Genomic DNA, 27,794 nt, shown 5'->3' on the forward strand with positions numbered 1-27,794 from the left:
GGATACAATATTTGGATCTCTATGAGAACAATTCTCACGAGCCTTGTCATGATTGGCTCGTGGCCACTTTGTATAATTTGAAGAGCCCTAGATTTGACGTTGGAACATCATTAGAATTTGGTCACCTGTGTGACCCTGGCCAGGTTCTTTCACTCTCCTGAGCCTCAGTTTCCCCATCTGTATAGTGATGGAGTTGGATTTTCTAAAGACCCTTCTAGCGCTAAATCCCATGATCCTAAGATTTATTTGCAGCATTAATTCAAGAAAATCTATCTTCCCTAAGCAAGAAGAACTGCATGTAAGAACAGAACTTCCTAAACAATCTGTTTTGAAACCTATCCCAACAAAGCCATTTCTGAACAGCCTCACACTGAATGTGGAATATTGCAACTGAGTTATTCAGCAGACACATCCAGAAAGAGCTCCAGGGACTCTGTCTACTTAACTGGACGCAAGCCAGAGAATGTCCAGCCCACTGGCATTTGCTCCCAAGCCTACAGCTGGCAGACAGCCCTGCAAATGTTTCCAAGCCCTCAGGAGAGCTGGTTAATGTCTCCCTTTCACACACGAGCCACCTGACTTCAGACACAACCCTCAGCTGCTCTGACCGCAGGGCACAGAATTATAAAATTTACGGCTTCTTTAGGCTGAAAACCACAGGCGGGGCTGGAATTGAATCTTCCAACCCCATTCGACAGGGAGGGAGCCTGGGCCTGGCCCTGGGCCCATGGAGTTTAAAACAATGGATAAGCAGAATCCTCTGGAGGAAATCACTCCTGTTCTTCTGCTGCTCATTTTAATGTGAATGTTAAAACAATATATTTCTGAGACTCAGGGGTAGATTAAGATGCTCTGGGGAATCTTGGCACTAAGATTGTGGATGTTTTTCCTCATTGTTTATGATGTATTGTGGGGGGAAAGAAACAAAAACTCTGGTATCAGACTAACTTTTTTTGAGAGTTACAACATTATTTTTAATGGAAAACAGGCTCATCATTCAATTACTTTATTTATATTTAAAAAAATATTTTGTTTCACTTAAAGAGGCAGCCTGATGTAGAGCAGTGGCTTTGGAGTTGGAGGACCTGGATTCAAATCCAAATCTTAATTTTTTTGTATTCATTCATTCATTCTTCATTCATTCATTCATAAAACTTGAAGTATTTATGGTATACAGAGCACTGTGCTTTTAACTGAGATGTTACAGAGCTTAGATATTTCAATCAACTCAACAAACATTAGACGATTACTATGTGCAAAGCACCTAGGTGGTACAGTGCCAGACCTGAGTTCAAATTCAGCTGTGTGAATGTATGATTTGAAGTTCCTTACCCTCATTAGTTCTATTTTTTTCCTTTTCTGGAAAATGAGGAAATTGGATTCTTCTTTTTCTATGGATCTGTGACTCTGAAATATATTTTATATACAGGTCCTTCCATCCTTGAATACTACCGTGGGTTCATGGGCTCATTAGCCTTGGCACTCATTCCATTGCTACCCCATCCAAGCCTTCTCATCCTATGTGATCCCTCTCTATGTCTTTCCATAAATACTCCAGAAATGATACTGGAAGCCTTGCTCTGAAGCTCTTCATATTTTCTGCACTCCAGAACCATACTCAAAGTATCCATCTGTAATCTATTCTCTAACTGTATGATGGGAATGTCCTCTTCTATGTCCATGATGATGTCTCTTCATTTCCCACCCTGCTTGGACTTCTACATCATTCACTCAGAAACCTCACCTGGAATCTCATCATCCTGCAAGATGGCATCAGCCTTGATACTCACACCTCATCAGTACCCTCTGCACCTCTGATTGGAGAGAAGAGCAATGAGCTCCTCCCCAAACTTCCATTTAAGGAGGGAATCCAGACCAGTTACCTCTTCATTTCCTCTCTGACTGTACTCCCTTGAATTTATCTTCTTCCTCCTCCTGCCCCACAAACCCCATCACCACCAGCTTTTCTTCTGGGGGATTGCTTTCCCTTGTTAGATTGTCCTTGAGGGCAGAGCCTGTCTTTTTTCATACTTGTATCCCCAGTGCATAACAAAATGCCTAGCACATAGTAGGCACATAATAAATTTTTATTACCTGAATTATTTTGTGCCACTTTTCATATGTAAGTCATTCCTGGAAATAGTTAACTATGAAACTTTATAAACCATTATTATATAACTCCTCTCAAGTTCTCCTCTGAAGCTTTGTAAATGTAGAGGTGACAATAGGTTCTTAAAGACCCAGAAAGTGGGAAAGACTTCCACTTCTCCACCCTGAATTGTTCTCTCAGATGACCTCATCTCCTACTTTACTAGGATAAATGCCATTCAAAGTGAGCTACTACACTTCCATTCATTCATACCTCAAGACCCCTCCTCTTTTTCACCCATCTTCTCTTATTTTGCATCAGACTCAAAGGACAAAACAGTCCTTCTCATTGCAAAGGCTAACTCTTTTACTTGTCTTTTGTCCACCTTCTGAATCAGTCTCCAACAGAACACTGTTGAGTCAGTGTGGGGAGTATATGTTTAAATTCCATAAAACTCCCATGTACCCTGTGCCAATCACTTAACCTCTCTTTGCCTCAATTTGCTCAGGTAAAATGTGGGCCTTTGAGGCCCCTTCTAGCCCTAAATATATGATCCTGTGATCCTTCAAAAGACAAGGAATATCCACAAAACTCCATAAAAGCCACAGAATATTTGAGCTAGAAGAGACCTTTGAAATTATTTCATTGAACCCCATAATTTTATAGATAGTGAAACTGAGGCTCAGGGAGATGAAATAGTCATATGACCAATAGTAGCTGATCCTGAATTTTAACCCCAGTCTTCTAAACCCAAATGCTGTTTCCTCTGAGGACCAGCCTAGATATTTATGGAAAAGTTCAGGACCAAATGGTTGGGGACCAGGATATGAATAGTTTTTGGCTAAAGCTACTCATTAAACTATCTACTAAGGTGTGGAGGGCTGAGGTCTGTGAACACAGCCCTGCCTGATGAAATCAGAATCCCTGAAGTACTGAATTATATTCTGAATGATTAGCTGAACATTGCTCAAAGAACAAATGCAAGCAAAATGTCCGTGGTTGAGACTTATTTTATGGGTGCTTGTATACATATAAATAAATACAAAGTAATTTCAGGGGTCACTGGTGAGTAGCTTGGGGAAATCATAAAGTCCTCACATAGGAGTAAAAAAAACCACATTTGTGATCTTGTCCTATACCAAAGCTTTAGTCACATTTTCATCCTGTAAGTAGTTCATGTAATCAGACTCAAAGATGCCAGGGCAAAGGGGGCAAGTGGAATACAGAACACAACACTAGCCTCCTTGCTCTTCTCTACACACAATATTCCATCACCTGACTCCCATGTCAAAGGTGAGAGGACCCCTGGAATATAGAACATAAAGCATCATCCCCAGAAATAGCCTTAGAACATAGAACACAGAGCATCAAAGCTGGAGACATGATATGATCCCTCCCAGCCCTCTTGCTTTTCACAGGAAGCAGATGAAGTCTAGAGAGGATAAGTGACTTCCCTGAGGTCAGAGGAAACTAGCAATAGAACAGGGGCTCAAATCCAGGTCTCTGGTCTCACAGCCCAGGGCTCTTTCCATTTTACTGTGCTTCCAGACATTCCATATTACCACTGAGTCCACAATGCCATTTCTTTCTTTCTTTCTTTTTCTTTTCCTTTTCTTTCTTTTTTTTTGGGTGAGGCAAATCGGGGTTAAGTGACTTGCCCAAGGCCACACAGCTAGTAAATGTCAAGTATCTGAGTCTGCATTTGAACTCAGGTCCTCCTGAATCCAGGGCCAGTACTCTATCCACTGCACCACCTAGCTGCCCCAATGCTATTTCTTGAACTTCAGAATTCCCCTTAGCTGTTCACTAGTGAATAAGAACATGTTTTTAAAGAGTTAAACATTTTCTGATTCCACCTAAAGTGGAAAAGGGTCTTAACATGTGAGATATAGTGGAGGAGGAAGGAAGAGACAAGAGAGCAATACTAATTAAGAAATACAAGAGATTGAATTTCAGTAATAGCACAACAGGCCATGCTATTGTGACATCATTCATGCTGTTTATCAGACAGGCATTCGGTTACTTTATGATGGAACACTCACAGCCAATTTCCTGGCCATCGGCTCACACCTGGAGACAGTCTTGATAAAGAACTTGGCACTCACAGAATCATTTATCGTGGCCCTTACAAGGGGCTACATATTCTGGGGCCACAGAAAGATGCCCGCCCCCCCTTCCCAAATGAACCTTCCAGCTAAACTTAAAACCAGTTTGGCTCTCCGCATGACCAATCCTGATCCCAAACAGTGGTCTGCATGACGCTTGAACAAAGAACAAAGTCAGCGACCTTAAATTACCTCCAAGTCTCCGGAGGGGAAGGCATTAAGCTCTCTGATGGACTCGGATTCCTTCCACGGCTCCACTTAAGATGACATGACAGTTTTACCACAGCCATATGTAAAATTAAGTCCTGAATCCTAGGTTATCATGTTTCCACCACTTTGAAATATATCTCCTTGACTCCTCTCGGCCATCTGGGCGTGGGGCTTCTACAAATCTGAGGTTCAACCAGCAAAAACAGATAATGGTAACTGAACTTTTGTTGTTGTCATTATTGCCGTAGGTGAGGGAACGCATTTCAGATGCTTTTAGCCTGACATTCAAGGCCCTCTGAAATCAAATGTTACCCTACCTTTCCACACATCTAAAATCACTCCTCTGTGCAAACTTCAACAAAACCTGACTACTCATCGCCCCCCCCCCCCATCCCCCCGCCAGGCGCATCTCTAGAGGGCAGGATGCTGGGGTTGAGAATTGGGAGCGACCTAACGGATCACCTAATCCAACCCCTTCATTTTTCAACAGAAGAAAATTAAGATTTAGAAGCTAGGTGACTAAGTCAAGGATTTAGCAAATAGAGTCAGAGAAGAGGTTTGTAGTCTTTGGACTCCAAATTTCATGTTCTTTTCACTCTTGTCATGTTACTCATTCCACTCTCCCGTCGACCAGAATCACAAAATCTTAGTGCTGGCTTCTGTGTCCACTGAATCCAACCTGTCCATGAAAAGGAATCTCTGGTGGTTCTCCAGCCTCTACCTGGAGAATGCCAGGGAAGGATCATTCACCACCACCCAATGGATAACCAAGCAAGTATTTATTAAACACTATGTGCCAGGGGCAGCCAGGTGATGCAGTGGATAGAGTTCCAGGTCTAGAGTCAGGAGAACCTGAGTTCAAATCCAGCCTCAGACACTTATTAACTGTGTGACCCCGGGTACATCACTTAATCCTGTGTGCCTTAGTTCCTCATCTGTAAAATGAGCTGGAGAAGGAGATGGCAAAACGTTCTAGTATCTTTGCCAAGAAAACCCCAAATGGGGTCACCAAAAATCGGACATGACTAAAATGACTGAATATCGACAAAGTTTCCTGGGCAGGTGGGTGGTGTAGGCAGATAGAGCTCTGGGTCTGAGTTCAAATCTGTCCTCATAAACTTACTAGATGTGTGAAGCTGGGCAAGACCCTATTTGCCTCGGTTCCTCATCTGTAAAATGATCTGGAGAAGGAAATGGCAAAGCATGCCAGTATCTCTGCCAAGAAAACCCCCTAAGGGGCCACAGAGAATCAGACATGACTAAAAAGACTCAGCAACAACATGTGCCAGGCACTATGCTAAGTGCTATGGATATAAAGAAGATAAAGAAGGTAAAAACAGTCCCTGGCCTCAAAGTGCTCACAATCTTTTTTTTTTTTTTTTGGCAGGGCAATGAGGGTTAAGTGACTTGCCCAGGGTCATACAGCTAGTTACATGTCAAGTGTCTGAGGCTGGATTTGAACTCAGGTCCTCCTGAATCCAGGGCCGGTACTTTATCCACTGCATCACCTGGCTGTCCCCTAAAGTGCTCACATTCTAATGGAGGAAAGAGGTATGAATACTGTGTATAAAAGATGCATACAGTGTAAATGAAAGGTGATCCCATGGAGAGGGAACAATCAGGGGGCAGAGCGGAAGGGGATTAGGCAAAGGCCTCCTGCAGAAATCAGCCTCTCCCTTCAGACAACTTTTATTTATTAGAGTTTTTCATAATATATCAGGAAAGCTGAATCCCAGAGATGTTTGATAAGGTAGCACAGGTAAGAACAGAGCCTGGCACATAGTTGGCGCTTAATAAATGCTTGCTGATTGACTGATCGATATATAAAGTTGAAATCCGTCTCTCAACAACTTCTATTCAGTACTCTTAGTTCTGTACTCAAGTCACAGAATATAAACAAGTTACACAATTACAGGATGTCAGAGTTGGAAGGGACCTTGCTGGCCATCTCTAAGTGTCTAAAACAGAATTCAGATTCAAGTCTTTCTGACTCCACGTCCAGAACACTATAAGATACATCATTGAGCTGCTTCCAGTCTCATGCACAAAAGGAATATTCGCTCTAATGCAACCAGCAAGTGGTCGTCTGACTCCATTTCACAGTCAAGGAAACTGAGGCTGGAGAGGTTTCATATGGTTACACAGGTAAACCTGGGTAAAACCCAGGTATTTTAACTCTCAGTCTAGTTTTCTTTGGATCTGGCCACACTAAGCCCATCTGACTGGGAATCAAATCTAAGTCAACAGCTTAGAAAGGCATCTCTGTTAAGCACCATTCCACCAAAAAACGAAACCAAAAAACCCCCAAGTCTGGGAGCATCTGAGATCACTGGAGGACTCTGACTTGATATGTAAGAACAAGAGAAACTTTCCTTACAACACCATAATCCTGTTTTGGCAAATGAGCATTTTTCCTGAATATGATACCCTAATAAGTCCCTGAATGTCTGCTCATTGAACTTCCAGGATCTGTGGTCTTGTCACATGGGCCAACACAGATCACAGCCTCTCCCTCCTTTAGTATATGGTCTTCAAGAAAGATATAGGGGCAATAGGTGGCGCAGTGGATAGAGCACTGGCCCTGGATTCAGAAGGACTTGAGTTCAAATCCGGCCTCAGACACTTAACACTTACTAGCTGTGTGACCCTGGGCAAGTCACTTAACCCCAATTGCCCTGCCCCCCCATAAAAGATATAAAAGAGTTCATCTCCCTTTGACTAATCTGATGATGACCATCTCTGCCCTTAGCAAAGCTGGTCCTTAGGCAATAGCCACGTGATCCAATATTGGGGCCAGTCTTTAAAACTTTCAGACCTAATAGGATTTGTAAAAATATGCATTTTGACAACCTTGGGCCACTGACACATCATGAGGAAATGTCAGAGAAGAATATAAGAAAGTCATACAAGCTGAAGCTTCATTTATAATTGGGCAAACAGTACAAATTACTTTCTCCATAGCTCCAACACTTAGATTTGCAAATTACTTTCCTCATAAAAACTGTGCTATGTTAGTTGTTCCAAGTCTTACCATCATCCTCATTTTATAGATGAAGACACTGAGGTCAGAAGAGGGAAAGTGACTTGTGTAAGTCCACAAGCTAGTAAAGGGCAGGGACTGTATTTGAACCCTTGTCCCATGGCTCCTGGTCCCTTGCTTTCCATTATATCATATTTCTTCTCTCTCTTTTTTTTTTTTTTAGTGAGGCAATTGGGGTTAAGTGACTTGCCCAGGGTCACACAGCTAGTAAGTGTTAAGTGTCTGAGGCCGGATTTGAACTCAGGTACTCCTGACTCCAGGGCCGGTGCTCTATCCCCTGCGCCACCTAGCTGCCCCCATACTTCTTCTCATGTGCAAAGAAGGTCAGAACTAGACTGACTTGTCCCTGATGCATAATCCCCTTCTCTGAGATCCCTGGTGGACATGGCCACATTTGGACACATCCAGTGGTAAGAGACTCATGGTCCCTAAAGCAGCCCATCCATTGCTAGAAAGTTCTAATTATGGAGAAGTTTCTCAATAATGTCTTCCTGTTGGGGCAGCTAGGTGGCGCAGTAGATAGAGCACCGGCCCTGGAGTCAGGAGTACCTGAGTTCAAATCCGGCCTCAGACACTTAACACTTACTAGCTGTGTGACCCTGGGCAAGTCACTTAACCCCAATTGCCTCACTAAAAAAAAAAAAAAAGATGCCTTCCTGTGACTCCACCTTCCCCAACTACTCCTACTTCTGTCTAAAGGCATTAAGCAAAACAAGTCTAATCTGCCACCCTAGATATGACAACCTTTCAAATACTTAAACATCCCTGGTTCTTTCGACTGATTCTCCTAAGGTATGGTTTGCAATCCTCTCTCCATCCTGGTTACACTCATAGGTTTTGTAGTTCTTAGAGAATTTAGAGCTCAGAATCACTCTAAGAAATCACATAGTTCTACCTCCTCATTTTAAAGGTGAGGAAACAGAAACCCAGAGCACAGAAGTGATACAGGTAATCACTGGCAGAACTGGGATTCAAACCTAGGTTCTTTGGACATGCCACTATTTGCCAGTATATTTTAATGATTCTGAAATTTAATTCAGTTCAGTTCAGCTCCAAATTATAAACATTTATTACACTCCTGTTATGTGCCAGGTGCGAGGACACAAAGGTGAAAACAGTGTCTGCCCCCAAGGTCCTTATGTTCTACTGAGAGCCCAGAGACAAAGTACACAGTCACACAAACACACACACGCACACACATACACACACAAAGAAAACAAAAGGTAATTTGAGAAGGAAGAAAGCATTAAAAACTGGGAATATCAGACAAATTTAAAAGACTTAGGAACTCTGATCAACACAAGGACCAACCACAGAGGACTCATGATGAAATGTACAAACGTCAACAGATAGACAGCTGATGGACTCGCAGTACAATATATACACATACACACATATACACATATATGTACATATACATACAGATTATATGCTACTTCCATATATGCTCAATATATAGATATAGACATAGACATATAGTTATAGGTATAGATAGAGATGGAGATGGAGACATAGATATACATAGAGATGGCTAATGAGGGAATCTGTTTTGCTTATCTAGGCATATTTGTAATGCATTTTGTTTTTCTTGCTTTCTTAATGGGTGGAGAATAGGTGAGAATCAGGAACTGAAAATAAAATAAAATTGATTTTTTTAAAAAATGAGGGTATTAGGAAAGGTTTGATTAAGAAGGTACTATATGGGGGCAGCTAGATGGCGCAGTGGATAGAGCACTGGCCCTGGATTCAGGAGTACCTGAGTTCAAGTCCGGCCTCAGACGCTTAACACTTACTAGCTGTGTGACCCTGGGCAAGTCACTTAACCCCAATTGCCTTACTAAAAAAAAAAAAAAAAAAGAAGGTACTATATGAGTGAAACCTTGAAGGAAGATAATGAATCGGATAGGCAGAGATGAGGAAGGAAAGCATTCACAGGCATGGCAGATAGTTTGCCAAATGGGCTGGAGAAAGGATGTTGAATCTGTACAATAACAACACTCATACTAATTAGCATGTATATAAGGCTTTAAGATCTACAGAGGTCTTTACAAATATTATCTTATTTTTTCCTCACAATAATCCTAGGAAGCAGTAAGCTATTATTATCCCCATTTTACAGATAAGGACACTGACTGAGGCAAGCAGTTTGAGAGACTTATCCAGTATCATAGAGCTAGTAAGTATCTAAGGCTAATTTGATCTTGGATCTTCCAATTTCAATTCTACTGCTCTATCTATTGTATTACCTAGCCAGCAGCACTGTTTGGCTAGAACATATTGTAAAAGAGCAATGGAAAACAAGGCTCAAAGAATAGATTGGACCCAGATGGTTGGAGGGGCTTAAATGATTGATTAAAGAGGTTTCATTTTTATCCCAGAGGCAATAGTGAGCCCCTGAAGATGCTTTGCCATGGAAGTGACATGGTCAAACCTGTGTCTCAAAAAGATTATTTTGGCATTTATGCAGAGGATGGATTGGAGAGAGGTGAAATTGGAGGCAGGGAGACTGGCTGGCTATTGTGGGGAAGTGAGGAGGTGATGAGGGCCTGAAACTGAAGAGGAGGGAGGACATCTCCTTATCCCTATGGGAGATCCCATGAAGGTACAATCAATAAGAACTGGCAGCTGATTGGATGAGGAGGTGATGGTGGAGGAGATGGAAGCATCAAAGATAATTCAGATTACAGATCTGCATGATTAGATGATGGTAAATACCTGTGAAAGAAATAGATAAGTTTGAAGGAGGAGCTGGTTTAGAGGGAAAGATAATTTGTCTCATCTCAATAGTAGTGCATTTCTATGCACACATTCTCACACTTGTACACACATGTGCACACACAAACATGGAAATTAAATACTCATGAGATGGGACCAGTCATCTTTCCCCCTAAACCAGCTCTTTCTCCAAACTTAGCAGCTATATACATTACATAGAGTCACATAAAAGAGAGACACAAGTTGTATATAGAGGACCTACATGCCTCATCTCAGCTTGTTTTCAGCACTGCTATCACCATCCTTCTAGATACAAATTAAGCACTTCTATATTACAGAGAAGGGTGTTGGCTCACAAAGCTTTCATTTTGGTATCATTCATATTTCTGGTACAGAAAGTTATTTGAGCTTTATTTAGATTGGAAGGCATGGATTCCATAGACACTGACATGCTGTGGTTAGGAAAAATTAGGTTTCTGTTTAAAGTCATTTTGACTTTCCCCAAACTTCTCAGACCAAGGATCCTGGGGTGATGTGGTCACTTTAAGGAATTTGTCAACTCCCCCAGAAACAATAATGTGTAATTTAAATATTAAAGTGATCAACCAAAGTGATTCCAAGAGACAAAAATAGCCAGACCACTAGACTCCCAAATGCTAGGTCTTTCTGCTCTTCTAAACTGTACCCGCCTGTCTTTATTAATCATCATTATGCACATAAATGATCTTATCATTCCTGTTCTCAAAACCATTCAGGAATTCCTTACTGTCTATGGGATAAAATCCAAGCTTCTCATGTCAGCATTCAAGACTCTCCACAATTCCACTCTTTCATAAGTCTTCAGTCTCAACCCATCCTTTTCCTTTCCACGAACACAACCCTAACCAAGCTGGAATGCACTTTGCTGCTTGTGTACAACAAAATACTTTCCAATCTCTGTGCCACTGCTCATGTTCACTCTGTTTCAAACACCATTCTTTCTTTTTTCTACTCATCCTTCAGTGTCCAGCTTCAATTTTCTTTCTTCCAGGAAGCCTTTCCATATCCCAAATCAGGAATGTATGTTATCTTTCAGGTCTACTCAATCAACCTTCAATCAAGATAACCTGTGGGAACTGAATTAGCTAAACAGTCTCTATTAAGTTATTTGACGAAGATTGTCTACAGGCTAAACATCCCAATTTTTATTTATGATCCTCATAGGGCCTGGTGTCTGGACCATTTAACATTTTAATTGTCCTTTGGATTCAGAAAGAAAACACACAAAGAAGTGATGAATTTTCTTCTAGCTCTAACTCCAAACGATCAACATGTTCTAGAATCTGATGCCACCAATTCCCTTCCCATCTCTCTGTCCACAAAATCACTCTACTCACTAGCAGAGGGTAGTATCTCCATTTCATAGCAGAGTAACAGGGGCAGCTAGATGGCTCAGTGGTTAAAGCACCGGCCCTGGATTCAGGAGGACCTGAGTTCAATTCTGGCCTCAGACACTTGACACTTACTAGCTGTGTGACCCTGGGCAAGTCACTTAACCCCCATCGCCTCACAAAAAAAACCCCAAAACATAGCAGAGTAACAGAGGTGATAGAAACTTCTAACAAAGAGTTTATCTATTGTACATGGTTGTCTTCATGTCTCTCTCATTTGTTTATGAGCTCTTTGAGAGAACGGATTGTCTTTTACACACACATGCACACACATATGTATACATGTGTATGTATATATGTATAGGTGTATATGTGTGTATATCTATAGATATACACACATATATTAACCAAAAAGAGTCAAAAGATAGTTCTTATAATCAAGGAGATCACAAACTAATGGGAAAGTCAAGGAAACAAACCAGCATAAACATGCTATATACAGAATAAATAAGAAATAATTAAGAGGGAAAGTACTAGAATGCAGAGGACTTGGGAAAGGCTTTTTGTAGGAGAAGGGACTTTAACTGAGATTAAAGGAGCCAGGGAAGCCAGTAGGCAGAAATTAGGAGGGAGAATCCTTCAAGCATGGTGGACAAACAGAGAAAATGCCCAGAGCTGGCAGGTGGAGTGCCTTTATCAAAGAATAGGCAGGAGGCCAGTGTTACTGGACAGAAGAGCACATGTTAAGGAGTACCGTAAGAAGACTGGAAAGATAAGAGGGGGCAGGTCATGAAGGGCTTTGAACACCAAGCAAAGCATTTGTATTTGATCCTGGAGGCGATGGGGAGTCAATGGAGCTTATTGAGTGAGAGTGGGGTGTGTGTGGATGATATGATTAGACCTGTACTTCAGCAAAATCACCTTGGTGGCTGAATGGAGGATGTATTGGAGCGGGGAGAGACTTGAGACAGACCTTCCCCGCCACCACACAACCAATCCACTATAATAGTCCAAGAGTGAGGTGATGGGGGCCTGTAACAGGATGGCAGCAATCTCAGAGGAGAGAAAGAGGCATATATGAGAGACGCTGCAAAGGTAAAATCAGTATATGGGGGTAAGAGATAGCGAGGAGGTGAGGGTGACACCCAGGTTACGATCTTAATTGACTGGGAGGACAGTATTGCCCTCTACAATAATAAAGAAGTGAGGAGTGAGGAGGGCTTAGGGAGAAAGATAATGAATTCTATTTTGGAATTATTGAGCTTAAAATGACTACAGGACATCTGGGCAGTTAGAGATACAAGATTGGCAGTCAGCACAGAGATTAGGGTATGATAGGTAGATTTGAGAATCATCTGAAGAGAGACAGTAATTAAATCCATGGGAGCTGATGAGATCACCAAATAAAGTAGTATGGAGGGAAAAGAGAAAAGGTCCCAGGACAGAAAGAACCCAAAGGATACCTATGGTAAGAAAGCACAATCTAGGGGCAGCTAGGTGGTGCAGTGGATAGAGCACCGGCCCTGGATTCAGGAGGACCTGAGTTCAAATCCAGCCTCAGACACTTGACACTTACTAGCTATGTGACCCTGGGCAAGTCACTTAACCCTCATTGCCCTGCCCCAAAATAGAAAGCACAATCTGGATGAGAATCCAGCAAAGGAAACTGAGGAGTTGTCTGATAGGTAGGAGGAGGACTAGTAAAGAACGGTGTCCCAAAAACCTAGAGTGAAAAGAGTATCAAGAAGAAGAAGAAGGTAATCACCAGTGTTCAAGATTGCAGAGAAGTCAAGAAGGATAATGATTGAGAAAAGGCTACTGGATTTGTTAAATAAGAGATCATTGGTAATTTTGAAGAAAGAAGTTTCAGTGGAATGATAAGGTTAGAAGCCAGATTTTGTGGGTTGAAAAGAGAGTGAGAGAAGAGAAAGTAGAGGCATCTCTTGTAGATGGCCTTTTCAAGAAGGTTATCTACAAAAGGAAGAAGAGATATAGGATGACAGTAATTAGGGATAGAAGGAACAAGTGAGGTTTTCTTAAGGATGGAGGGAAGGTATGGACCTGTTTTTTGGTAGTATAGAAGAAGAAAGCACAATGAGAGAGACTAAAAATAAGTGATAGAATCGGGGTTATAGAAAGGGCAATCTATTGGAGGAGACAGAATGGAATGGGGTCACTTGTGCAAGTAGAGAGGTGAACCTTGGTAAGAAGTAAGGCCACGTCTTTTTTTTTTTCAAAAGTGAGGTCCAGAGAGCTTGTATTTATTTTATTTATTTATTTATTTTTGCGGGGCTATGGGGGTTAAGTGACTTGCCCAGGGTCACACAGCTAGTAAGTATCAAGTGTCTGAGGCCGGATTTGAACTCAGGTACTCCTGAATCCAGGGTCTGTGCTTTATCCACTGTGCCACCTAGCTGCCCCAAGGCCACTTCTTTATGTGAGACAGAGGTGAAGAAGGATATTGTTCCAGAAGGCATCTGAGTGATATAAGATGAAGGAGAGGGTGAAAAGTGAGGCAAAATCCTCAGTAGAGAGAGTTGGGGGACAGGGAATCATGGGAGATTTGAGGAAGGATAAAAATGTTTGGAAGAGCCAATGTGACAAGTTGGATAGTGAGTTGAAAAGGGAGGTGTAGCAGGATTGCCTGGCAGCAGTGATGGCCCAATTGAGGGTATGTAACATAAATTTATAGTGGACTCAATCAGAACAATTGCAAGATTTTTCACATGAGCACATATGTAAGAATAAATGTGGAGGACAGTAGAGTAAGTCAAAGCTGACTCATGGAAGGTGCAGTCAGCAATATAAGAGGGTCAGGGACACAAGAGAGGACAGTATAGGGTTTAACTGGTTCACCAAGGGATCAAGATGGAGAAAAGAGATTGAAAAAATGAAAAAAGAAAATGAGTGATGGAGACAGGGAGAGAACTTGGAAGTGGCAATGGGGAGCAAGGAGTTTTCCAACTCCCCCACCTCAACCAGTTATTTGAGGGGAAGGAGTGAAAGTGGAAAGGGTACCTGGCACATAGTAGGTGCTATGACACAAGCTAGAAGAGCCTTAGAACATAGCACATAGGATATATGAAATGGAAGGGACCTTAGAACCAAATATGGAGAATTTCATAGCACAAAGAGCTCTTAGAACTTAGAACATATCGTTTAGAGCAAAAAGGGATTTCAGAACATAAAACAGAAAATATCAGCACTAGAAGGACCGTTAGAACATAGAACAGAGCATGTTAGAACCAAAAGATGCCTTAAAATGTAAGACAGTGCAGGGCAGCTAGGTGGCGTAGTGGATAAAGCACCGGCCCTGGATTCAGGAGGGCCTGAGTTCAAATCTGTCCTCAGACACTTGACACTTACTAGCTGTGTGACCCTGGGCAAGTCACTTAACCCCCTTTGCCCTGCAAAAACCCAAACAAACAAAACCAAAAACAAACAAAAAGGTAGGACAGAGAAAGTCAAAGTTAACAAGGACTTTAGAAATAAGTAAACACTGGAAAGGACTTTTAGGATTTAGAAGACTGAATGCCAGAACTGAAAAATAGGCTCTTAAAACACAGAACACAGAATGTTAGAGGTAGAAGAGCCATTCGATCAGAGAATTGTCAAAGCTGGAAGGGACTTTAGAGATCATCTAGTCCAAATCCCACGACCAGTTTTTCATAATTTAAGAAGGTGAGGAAGTCTGGTTCAATCAAAAGAATACTGGCTTTGGAGTCAAAGGATGTGGATTCAAATCCTACCTCTTTCAATTACTACCTGAATGATGTGGAACAAGTCACTTAACCTCATTTTGCCTCAAATCCCTTATCTAAAAAAATGAGTAGTTGGACTAGATTGCCTCTAAGTTCTCCCCAAGGCTTAAATCCACGATTGCCATAATTCTATACTCATTCCTATCAAGAGCCAAGCCTCTGGATTGCTGGCTCAATGCTCTTTCCCCTAGGGGTATCCATGGTGCCTTCTGCTATACTGGTCACTGCCTAAGAAGGATACACTATTGAAACCCCTTCTAAGGGGTAACATTGCATCAAACAGAAACTTTCTGAAGAGTGGTCCAAGGATATTTGGTGCTATTCTCATCAATGAAGTATGATGAGGAAGAATTGATATAACTGTATGAAAATCAGAAAACTTTGTGAGGTCCACTCATCGTCTAAGGGACTGGGTGACTATTGTTTCTCTTCCAAATAATGGAACACTTGCTGACAAACAATGGCATCTATTTGACCCAATCTATTATCTCTGACAGAACATGAGCTCATATAAGGTAATCTAAACTCCAGATGGAATGACAGGAAGCTTTATTAATTCTGAATAGAATCATAGCCCCTCTGGTTGTTTGTTTGTTTGTTTTTTACCCAGCCTTTAATCCACCTGAGAGCCATGGTGCAGAAAGATAGCTGTCCATGCTGATTTTGTAACAAACATGAAAGTCAGAATCAACAGAAAAAGCTTACTTCAAAGACCAGTGTCTCATTTGTAGGTCCTGCTGCATACAGATGTTCAGGGTGGTTCTGAGGACGATGGTAATCAAACACAGTCCCAGCAAATTGGAACTCCCCTGGCCAATCAATAGTCCAGTCTCCTGTGAGATAATACTTTTTATTCAGGTTGCGAACCGCAAGATAACTTGTAGATATCTGTAACTCCTGAATTTCAATACTGTGTGCACCCACTGGAATGGTTACAACTGGATAATATTCTAAAAGAAAGAAATTAAACATTTTTGTTGTTGTTTTCTTCTGTTATGATAAAAAATCATGCTTTCTCACCACCATTTATGCTTAGTGTTTTGAAGATGAATATTCAATAATAACAATAATAGCCACGCTTTGTTGTTTAAAAAATTGTTTATGTAAATTATCTCATCTGAGCCTCCCAACAATTCGGTGAGACAGGACAGATGTCATTACTCTCATATTACAGATGAGGAAACTGAGGTGCAGAAGGGTGAAGAGACTTGACTATGCTCACATGAGTAAAAAAACATAGAATCAGAGAATTCATAGAGACCTCAGAGAGCATCTGGTTCATTCCCTCTATATCCCTGATAAGTGGTCATTTATAAAGGGCTTGTCCTTGGACAAGGAACCCAGTTCCTACTGAGGCAAACTATGCTGCCTTTGGAAACCTCCAACTGTTAGGATGCTTTTCTTCATATTGAACTTAAATCTATTTCATTGAAACTTTCATCAATGGCTCATAACTCTTCCTTCTGCCACCAATTCCATCCCATTCAATGTACCATTCACAAAGTACCTCTCAGGTACAAGGCACTATGCTAGGCTCTATCGAGACAAAACCAGAAATGAAACAGTCCTTGTTCTGAAAGGAGTTTACAGTCTACTGCGATGAATGTCAAACAAAACAACCTAACTCCTCTTTCAAATGAGAGCCCATCATATACTTTGAGGCAGATGTTATGTGCTTCACTCTCTTCCTCTCCCACATCTTCACATCTCAAGCTAAATACCACCAGTTCTGTAAATCAATCATTCTATGGCAAAGCTGCCATTCCTCTTCCTCATTCTATTTGCTGCTCTACCTTGTTAATATTCCTCTCAAATATGGAGCCCAGAAATAATCACAATTCTTGAGGAAGAGTTGGGGGAGAAAGAGAGAGACAGAGACAGAGACAGAGACAGAGAGAGAAGTAGAGAGCAAGTATCACCTCTCTCCTTTAATACAGCCTATTATTAAATTAATTTCTTTTGACTTCTATGCCACACTATTGACTAAGCCCATATCTGTTTTCAGAATAGCTGTTATTTAGCCATGCCCATCTTATACTTGAAGTTAGATACAATAGAAAGAGGGACCCTGGATTAAAACCCTACCTTGGTCTCTTACTAGCTATATGACATTGGGCAAGTCATTTTACTTCTCTTGGTCTTGTTTCCTCATCAGTAAAATGAGGAATTGGACTAGGTAGCTTCTAAGGCTTCTTCTAGCCTTCCATGTATGATCTCTGTGACTCCACACCTACCTCTATTAACTTCTATCTCACTAGATTCTAGACTGTCATTCCGTTACCAAGTCAAGTCAACAAGCATTTCTTTGTTGCCTACTATGTGCTAGGTACTATGCTGGGAGCTGACATTACAAAGAAAGGCAAAAAAAGCAGTTCTGCTTTCCAGGAGCTCACTTTCTAAAGGGGGAGACAAAGGCAAACAACTATGTACAGACAAATTACATACAAGATAAATTGGAGATAATCAGCAGGAGGGCTTGAGAAGGGTTTCCTGTAGAAGATGAAATTTTAGCTCAGACTTGAAGGAAGCCAGGGAAATCAAGAGGCAGAGATGAGGAGGGACAGAATTCCAGGCATGGGGCACAGCCAGAGAACAGGCCTTTAGTTAGCAGAGGGAGTGACTTGTGGGGGGAACACCAGGGAGGCCAGTGTCACTGGATCCCAGAATACATGGAGAGGAAGTAAAGTGTAAGAAGATTGAGAAGGTAGAAAGCAGCCAGGTTATAAATAGCTTCGAATGCCAAAGAGAGAATTTTATACTTGATCCTGAGGATTATAGGAAGCCAACAGAGTGTATGTGGGTGGGGGGCGGGGGTGACATGGTCAATTTGACAGCTGAGTGGAGGTTGGTGTGGAGTGAAGAGAGATTTGAGGCAGGATGATTCAACAGCAGCCTATGACATCATTTCAGGTGAGAAGAGATGAGGGCCTGCACCAGAGCAGTAGCTTGATATTCTAACCCGTAAACCTAAAACTATCATCCAAAGAGTTTACTATTCCTGCCATCTGTCATCTGCAAATTTAAAAAATATTTTTACTCCAAATCTAGCATTCTTTCCACTAAACTCCAGTGCATTCGTCCCCTGTCCATTGTGCTCCTCACAACATACCAAATCAATCAATCAATGGTCAACGACTCCACTTTCTGAATTGATGGTTACCAGTCCTCTTCCAAGTGAGTGGTAGGATGAATGAAAATGCATTTTGCTTGCATAATGCTGACATTTTAACATCCAGATTTCCTCCAAGCACTGAAAAGCCATGTGCAATGATCCTGCCCACCTCTAATATTCTTCTGTTTTCTAAGGTTCCTTCCAGCTCTGACATTCTGTGAGTCTCCATCACTCCCTCTAGGGCACAAGCCATCAAATCCCTACTCATCAATTTGCTCCATAGGCCAGCAAAGAGTCCCAGTTTGTTTCCCAACAAGAAAACCAGATACATGGCCAACAACTGATTGAAATAATCTCTTACCATTTGCTTTATGCTGGTCAAGGTATAGGCCTTTATAAAACTTGCAGGTTGAATTATCTCCTTTGCAAATACCACAAGCATCCAAAGTTGCTTGGGAGCCCAGTTTGTGATCACATCCTACTGGCTATAATAAAAAGCAAAATGACAAAACTCAAAGACCAAGGAAAAGGAAGTTTTTGCTAAATGTCTTTTGATATTAAATTCATTATGATGATAATGATTATAATTGACACATACAGCACTTTACGGTCACAATGTTCTGTATGTGTCCCTTATCTTATTTGTTCCTCACAAAAACAAGCATTATTATCTGCATTTTAAACATTAGCAAATTGAGGGCCAGAGACTGGAAGTGGTTCAAACAGGTTTCCTAACTCTGAATTGGAGGAGTAAGGATATACCCATACTACTGTGCACCTCCAACAAGTAAACGGTCTCTCACCTCACAAACGCCATCAATGCAAACGTCATTTTTGTTTGGGGAACAAGAAGTGCCATCTTTCACCTTGGAAGACATTGCAAAGAAAAATTCAAAATGTTCAGCCTTGCAGTAAAGCTTGCATCTATCCTTCTCTGAAAACAAACAGATGGAGAGAAAACAGAGTCAAGAGCAAACACCGGGAGCTTCATCTGAGAGTCATCACATCACCCGATCCACTCAGAATGATCAGGACCAAGCTTGTGAAGACTCTTCTGGAAGTTTTGGGCAGTGTAATAGCTATCCAGAATTCACATAGCACTTTAAGGTTTGTAACTATTCTCAGTAATATGATGATCCAAGACCATCCCAAAGAACTATGGATGAAATGTACTATCCACCTCTAAAGAAAGAACAGATGTTGATGGAACAGACTGAATGAAGCATGCTACTTTTTCACTTTCATTTTTTTTAATCAAGTCTTTTTGTCCAAAATGATAAATATGGTCATGTTTTACATAATCATACACGTATGACCCATATATGATTGTTTGCCGCCTCAGGGAGGGGGGAGGGAGGAAAAGAGAGATAAAAATTGGAACCCAAAACTATAAATAAAAATGTTTATTATTTTAAAAAAACCACTTAACACAGGTTACTTATTTGATCCTCACAACTCTGTGAGGTAGGTGATATTACTATCTTCATTTTATAGATGAGGAAACTGAGGCTGAGAGGTCAATTGACTTGCTCATGGTTGCACATAGGAAGTATCTAAGGCAGGATTTGAACCCCAGATTCACTTATTGCCAGAAAATGGCTCCCTTAAGATTTCTGTGAGATTGGAAACAAGCAAAGAGTATCTGTACATGGCCCTGTAAAGCCCAGTCTCACCATGTTACACTCTCCACCCATGCTATACTTATGTTTCTATTTTTGAGTTACTCTTTGTATCCTGACATTTTATATAAACAGTTAGGAGAAGCAGTGGCCAGAGTATCTTGAACTTGTGAAGACTTGGGTTCAAATCCTGATACTCTCCAATTGATAAGCAACTCTAGTGGCCAGTATTTTTGCTACCACCAAAAGTCCTGCTGCAAACATTTCTGTATGTTTGAGACCCTGTATATCCCTCCTTTCTTTGCTGAGTCAGGGGGACTACAGGTGTGAGCATGGACTCCATTGTTAAACTAGGATGGCATCCTGATGAGTTTTTCTAAGCCGCTGCTTCTCTTTCTCTTTTCATACTTTTAGGGCACAGCATGGGAGAGAAAAATGGGATACGTTGGAAATAAAGGTGATGAAAACGAAGGAGAGAAATAAAATTAAAAAAATTTAAAGAAAGAAACACAGCCTTCAGTAGAAGTCTGAAAGGTCTTCTTTAACTCTGGGCTCATGTAGTAACTCAGGATTCCTGTGAAACAATGGCTAGCCTGCTCCAGGCTCCTCTAGGCCTCTGCTTCTTAAATACCTCATGTGTTCATTATTGCTTCCTTGGAAGTTGGATGCCACATTCAGCAGATGGGGAGAAACTTTGCATTCATTTACTGTTACATTTGTTGTTATTTGTTGTTGCTGGACAGGGTTCCAGCCTTGGGGCTTTGTTGTTTCTTTCATTATTTTTTTTTCTTCATTTTTACTCTTACTCCAAAATAGTTTTTTTGTCATGTTCTTTCCCCATGGGGTCCTAGGTGCTAGTGGGTCTCCTTAATTTTGTTCACATCTTTTTTCTTTTCTTTTTTTTTGTGGGGCAATCAGGGTTAAGTGACTTGCCCAGGATCACACAGCTAGTAAGTGTCAGGTGTCTGAGGTCAGATGTGAACTCAGGTCCTCTTGACTCCAGAGCCCGTGCTTTATCCATTGCGCCACCTAGCTGCTCCCTCATATCTTTTTTCTTATTACAATCTATTGGAAAACTTTTTGTTACCTTGAATAAATCTGTGTTGTAAACATACACACACATACACAGTCCAGCTACGTGGCACAGTCTGGTCATAGCTACATTAGTCAACCCAGCTTGTATTTCTTTGGCATTTTGCTCAATATTTATCCTTTCCAGAAGAAGAAGAAAATACCCTGCAGGATTTCTTCCAGTGGTGATTTTAAAAAGTGAGGAAGAATGAGAGAAATGCCACAGGACTGGAGATGAGCAGCTCTGGATGCCATGTTCTGGGAAGGATATTGACAAGGTGCCTAAGAGGATAACCAGGAAAAGGACCATACTATACACAGATTATTGAAGAAAATGGGGGTGAGGGTTGTAGCCTAAAGGAAAAAGGACTTAAAGGAGCTCTCAATCAATCAACAAAAATGTATTGAGTACCTAATATGTGAGCGTACAAAGACAAAAATAAAATCTTACCCTCAAAGAAGGAGACACTTAGATACATATTAGTACATATAAAATATATGCTATCTTCAGGCACTAAAAGTACTAATATGCAGTGATGCAGTGAGTGGAAAGAGTGCTAGACCTAGAGTCAGGAAGTCTTGAATTCAAATCCTGCCTCAGTCACTTATTGGCTATGTGACCCTGGGCAAGTTACTTAACCTATTTGCCTCAGTTTCTTTATCTACAAAATGGGGATAAAAAACCCACAAGACTTCCCAGGGTTGTTGTGATGATCAAATAAGATAGCATATGTAAAGTTCTTTGTGAGCCTTGAAGTGCTATATAAATGGTTATTGTTGTTGTTAATTATTTAATGAAGGATTATACTTGTTCTGCGTGGCCTTCAAGAGCAAAACTAGCAGCACTAGGGCTGCCTTTTTATACTAGCTCTTTTCCTTTAACACAAGGCTGCCTTTGCCACTGTTTTCCATTCATAGGTCCTGTCCCATCAAGTCTTGTTGATGACAAGAGCATACTTATGTCTTGGAATTAAACTCTTAAGCTTAACTTGTTTGTAATTCATGTTCTCGATGTTTAGACATCTAATAATTACATCCGACCTTCCACCCAATCAAAGCAGAAACTAGGGCAGTGTGGCTTGGGAATTGTCCTGGCTTGTTTAATTTAGAGGGTATTGAAAACACAGATGCCACTCCGCTGCTTCACCTCCCTGGTGCCTCTGAACCCAGGGTCTTTACCAGAGAGAAAAATAGAGGCAAGAGAGGGCAGTTAGGTGGCACAGTGGATAAAGCATCAGCCCTGGATTCAGGAGGACCTGAGTTCAAATCCGGCCTCAGACACTTGACACTTACTAGCTGTGTGACCCTGGGCAAGTCACTTAACCCTCATTGCCCCGGGGAAAAAAAGAAAAAAGAAAGAAAGAAATAGAGGGAAGAAACTATGATATGCCATGTAGTTTCAGCCCCAGGGTGGACACAAATTGGTGAGTCCAGAGGATACAGACACTGTAGAGGAGAAGGCAAACACCCTTCTCCACCCATCCATCTCTCTCAATTCTCCAGGATGCATTTGTACAGATGTCTGTCTCTCCCTCTACATGCTGATGGAATATGAGGCCTAGCACCATAAAAAGTCTAGCAATCCCCCCTGTCAAATTGTGGAGGTATTGGAAGAGTTGGCCTAAGGCGATACCATTAAACTGAGCCAAGCAGACACTTACTGACAATACCGCTGGTACATACACGTACATACACATACATACTCACACATATATACAATCCTCCCCATACCTTTCCCTGACAAGAGTGAGAAGGAACCACTAAGAGAGCACCTGATCTCACCTCCACTGGGTTCTCTTTTCCCCACTCTAAGAAGATGACCTGAAAACAGGTTTCATGTCATTCTTCCTGGGCAGTTTGAGCCTGCCCCAGGTACAAATATTGCTCTGTCTTAGGTTATTCATCCTATGAATTATTCAGGTCCTCCATTTTGTTAATCATATCTTATGCAATGTCATAATCACTGTCTTTCATAGGTCTTTGAACCTCCTGATTTTAAAACACAAGATTCTATAATTGGGGCATAGCGAATCCCAAAGCAAACAGCACCATCTGACAGTTCCTCAACTAGGGAAAGGGGAAGAACAGATAGGCTGGTCTCCCTAATCACATCAAATCTCTCTTTCAAGCTCAGACTAACTCCTCTACCTGGCATTCATTGCTGTCTACAGTCTTGCACTACTCTTCTAGCCTTAATTCCTATTATTTCACTCTATGTACTACAAATACTCCAGCTAAATTGAATAACTCTTTCCTAAGAAAAGCTCTCCCTCCACACCTTTGCCTTTGTTCACATTGTTCTCTAATTCTAGAATATCCTTCTTCCCTTTCTTTTGTTTTGTTTTGTTTTTTTGTTTTTGTTTTTTCGGGGCAATGGGGGCTAAGTGACTTGCCCAGGGTCACACAGCTAGCAAGTGTCAAGTGTCTGAGGTCGGATTTGAACTCAGGTACTCCTGAATCCAAGGCCAGTGTTTTATCCACTGTGCTACCTAGCTGCCCCTCTTCCCTTTCTTTTTACCTCCTGAGTTGCTACCCATTTTTGAATGTTCACACTCACCTGGGACATCTTTAAGAAAGCTTTCTGATCTCCCATCTTCCTCAGACTTGATGTGACACTCTGTACTTCTAATGCACTTGTCATATAACATACATCAGTTACCTGTGTTTGGGATTTATCTTCCTACTGGACTGTGAGATACGAGTTTCCTTGAGGGCTGGGAAACTATATCCCCTCAAGTGCCAAGCATAGAGTTCTGTGCTGTGGTAAAAATTATATATGGTAAAGATTAATATCACAAGTTTTAGCTGAATTATTTGGGAGGGGCCACACCTGGCCCACCCTGAGATTAAGTATGCTACTGAGGTCAGAAGGAGAACTCTCCATGAGCAGTTTTTGGAGGACCTCCCCTTTTGGGGGAGGAAAGATTGAATGTGACCTGAAGGGAGGAGAGGCACTTCTGGTAGACTAAGCTCTCAGGCACTTCCGGAATGCGGAATTCTCTCTCTGGCGGTTGACTGAGGTCGCGGGGGCACGTAAGCAACCTTAGACTGGCGGGCTGTTCAGGTTGGTGAGTTACCTGCTAAAACACTAAATTCCTTTGAACCAGCTTAGGCTAAGTTTAGAGTTAAGAGCATCTATCTGTATTTATATTTTCCCATTTCCTTATCTTTGATTTTTATTAGTTTCACCTTTGTTGTTTAATCAATTCCTGAGTAAGAAAATCTGATCCTTTTGTGAACTAAAGCTTAGAGGCTCCTTTCTTATTGGCCTGGGAGAAGTATCTAAAAAGAATAGTTCAGAGAGGAGATTAAACCTAAAAAAAAGTCCCTCATATTTCTGGGACCCCAATATTAAGGCGAGTCACCCAAATAGCTCTCAGTATATCCAATTTTGGCCCTCACAGTACACAGTAAGCACTTAATAAATGTTTATTTAATTGAATTAAAGGCAATAACTTTTGACAATTTTTAATTGAATTAAAGGTAATAACTTGACAATTCCTATTACTATTCCCATTACTCTCCCAGAGATATAGAAGGGTGTAGGAAGCTCCATTTTCTGGAAGTTTATGACAGAGCAAAATGTGTACAATGGTTCATTTAAAAATCCATTGAAATATATGTGGCTCTCTATTATCTCTAGAATCAAACAAAAAAAATCCTCCGTTTTGCACTTAAAGCCCTTCATAACCTGGCCTACCTTTCCAACCTTCTTATACTTTACACCCTCTACATACTCTACAATCTGGTGACACCAGCCTCCTTGATGTTCCCCACATACACACTTCATCTCCTAACTCAGGACCTGGAATTCTCTCAGTTCTCATCTCTGCTCCTTCCGGCTTCTTTTAAAGTATAACCTTCTGCAAGAAGACTTTCCCAGTCTTTCTTATTCTTAGTACATTCCCTCTGAGATTTTAATTTTATATGTATGTTTGCATATAGATGTATCTCTATATATCAATATCTTTGTGTGTGTACATATATGTATACATACAATGCATATGTATATATACAAGTGTATGTATGTGTGTATATATTTATCTTTTGTATTATATTTTGTTATATAATATTGTTTTTCTATTGGTTTGTTTTTGCCTTTCCTTGTAGCCCTGGTCCTTAATATAGTGCCTGGCACATAGTAAGTGCTTAAGAAATATCTACTGACTTGACTTCATATGTGGTATGCTGAATATGAAGTTGGAGGACCTAAGTTTGAATCCTAGCTTTGTTACCTATGTGACCTCAGCTTCTGTGGGCCTCAGTTTCCTCCCCTGTAAAATGGGGGTGAGTGTGATGAGAGGGACTAAATTATTTAAGATCTAAATCTAAGTTTATTTTGACTCATAATGCATTTATATAAATTCCTTATACATTTCCTATAGAGCTTATTATAAGTCTAGAGCGCTAGCCTTTAGAGGTCACCTAGTCCAACCCCTTCATTTTACAGATAAGGAAACTGAGGCCCAAAGAAATAAAGTAACTTGCCTAATATCACACAAGTCCAGTCATATTTCTACTATATCATGTTGCCTCGTGGATATCCATAGAGATGAAATCGTGACTCTGTTGAAGCCCTGAAGAATGAGTAATACACTGACATGTGCTTTGTTGAACATACTGCAGTTACTAGGCATATAGAATTTCATGAGATATTTTGGTTGGACAATTCATATCAATTTGTAATTAACATTCTCAGGAGACTGGTCAGCAGAAATGTCAGCAATAAGTTTAGATCCAAGGACGTTCCAAAGGAAATTGTGGTTTACTGTTGTAGGACTTGAGGGGCATCTTATCAAAAAGAAGTGTAGAAAAGCAAATAAAACCACATGGAATGGAGGGGGGTGGGGCACTGCAAAGTCCAAGGGAATAAGAGGTAACTCAGAATGTAGTTGCCAAGCCAAAGGCAGTGATTTCATCCGCTTTGCTCAACCAGAGCTACTATTCATACTGTCTTTTACATGTTACGTGTAGAAGTTTTCATGACAGCCCCCCAAAAGGAACCCTGAATAATTTTTGTTTGTATTTGTCCACAGTGGGCAGTGCCAAGGGACCCCAGCATGGTGCACAAAAGAAGGAGAGATGCCAACTACGGAGAATTCTATTTAATGGGGGTGGTGATGAAACACCAGAAGAGCTCTAGCAACAGGAGATTTCTGGTAATTTCAAAACAGTCCATTCTTAATATTCTTGAGTCAGAGGACCAACTAAAACAATCTGGAATTAAGAGTGAGAAATGGGCTGACAGTGTGTGAGTACCCTACTCCTCACATGAGTTCCTGTTGCTCTCCGGGGAACCAGTTGGCTCACTTGGACCCCCCCCCCCAAAAAAAAAGCTGTATTCATAGAATCGGAGAAGTTAGAGCTGGAAGGAACCTTAGAAATCATCAAGTGTAGGAGTCTGTGTATAGATTCCAGGGGGTCTGTGAACTTAGGCAGGGAAAAAAATTAGAGCTTTTTTGTCATTATTTTCTTTTTGTTTGTTTTTCTTTTTTTTAATTTTTGCAGGGCAATGAGGGTTAAGTGACTTGCCCAGGGTCACACAGCTAGTTAAGTGTCAAGTGTCTGAGGCTGGATTTGAATGCAGGTACTCCTGAATCCAAGGCCAGTGCTTTATCCACTGCGCCACCTAGCTGCCCCCTTGTCATTATTTTCTAATGGAAATTTCACCTTGCCTTGCATCATGAATGTAGGCAACAGACCACTGTTCTGATAAAGGGCCCATAGGCTTTTGCAGACTACCAAAGAGGTCCATGACACCAAAAAGGTGAAGAATCTCTGATCTGGTGCACCTTTGTCACTCAACAGATGAGGAAACTCAAGTACAAAATGGGAAATTGAACTGCCTGTCCCAGCAAAGAGAAGAAACTTTTCCAAGGCCACCCTGTAAGTATTGTTATTAAGCTACAGAGTCCAGATTCAAACCTTAGTTTCTGCCTCCAAATTCAGGGTTCTTTCCATCAAGTGTGCACCTGGAGGACCTGTCAGGAGCCCCAGCTCACAAACCAGGGAATCATCTCCCCTGGGAAATGTCATAAAAGAACCATCCATCAGGCTTAGAAGCAGCCTTATGGAGACATTCACATTTCCATATCAAAGTAACCAAAGCAAAGGGGTCCAGTTTCTGCTATTAAAATCCAAATATGACTATTGCTCAAAAAAACATCCAAATAATGCCATAGGACAATGCCTGGAGCAGCAAAACCCATGGAAGAATGTCCTGAAATCATCTTCTAACCAAGAACTGCTTGGAAGGTCAGAAGGAGGGAGCTGCTGTGCTGATACAGTTGAGCCCAACCCCACAGTCACCCTGATACAGATCCAGTCCCAGGAAGGCCTCACCAGAGAGGGAGACCCCCAGAGCCTCTGAATCAGCTGAAGCGCCAGTGTCATCTGGAACTAAGCTCACAGTCTGGTGAGAGGGCTGATCCCTTAGCAGGGGGAGACTACAGTGGTCTATGATGGTACTGAGGCAGAACTTGGATTTTCCACCCCTGCTGAGCAGCAGTGGCCCAGGTGGGGGAAGGGCACAGGCTCGTCAGAGCTGATGACCACAACACACAAAGCTGGTTGATTAGCAAATTGGTCTGGGGGTCATCTACGGACCAGGGAACAGACCAGGGGTGTGAAGAACCTGATCTTCCTTAAATCATACCACCTGGGACTTCTGAAGCTTGGGATACTGCAGCCTGAAAACAGTGC

General features: G+C 41.4%; 1 protein-coding gene across 1 annotated transcript in view; it reads right to left on the reverse strand.

The window, feature by feature from the left end:
- The window catches only part of ADAMTS18 (ADAM metallopeptidase with thrombospondin type 1 motif 18), a 187,818-nt gene that overhangs the window by 34,943 nt on the left and 125,081 nt on the right, over positions 1 to 27,794 (reverse strand). The window contains exons 15-17 of the mRNA XM_043981146.1: positions 19,206 to 19,336; positions 18,764 to 18,887; positions 15,996 to 16,240 (exon numbers count right to left, since the gene is read on the reverse strand). Coding sequence (XP_043837081.1) covers positions 15,996 to 16,240; positions 18,764 to 18,887; positions 19,206 to 19,336 — 500 coding nt within the window. The remainder of the gene's footprint in view (positions 1 to 15,995; positions 16,241 to 18,763; positions 18,888 to 19,205; positions 19,337 to 27,794) is intronic.

This window comes from Dromiciops gliroides, chromosome 2, assembly GCF_019393635.1.
Source record: "Dromiciops gliroides isolate mDroGli1 chromosome 2, mDroGli1.pri, whole genome shotgun sequence".
Classification (NCBI taxonomy): Eukaryota; Metazoa; Chordata; class Mammalia; order Microbiotheria; family Microbiotheriidae; genus Dromiciops; species Dromiciops gliroides.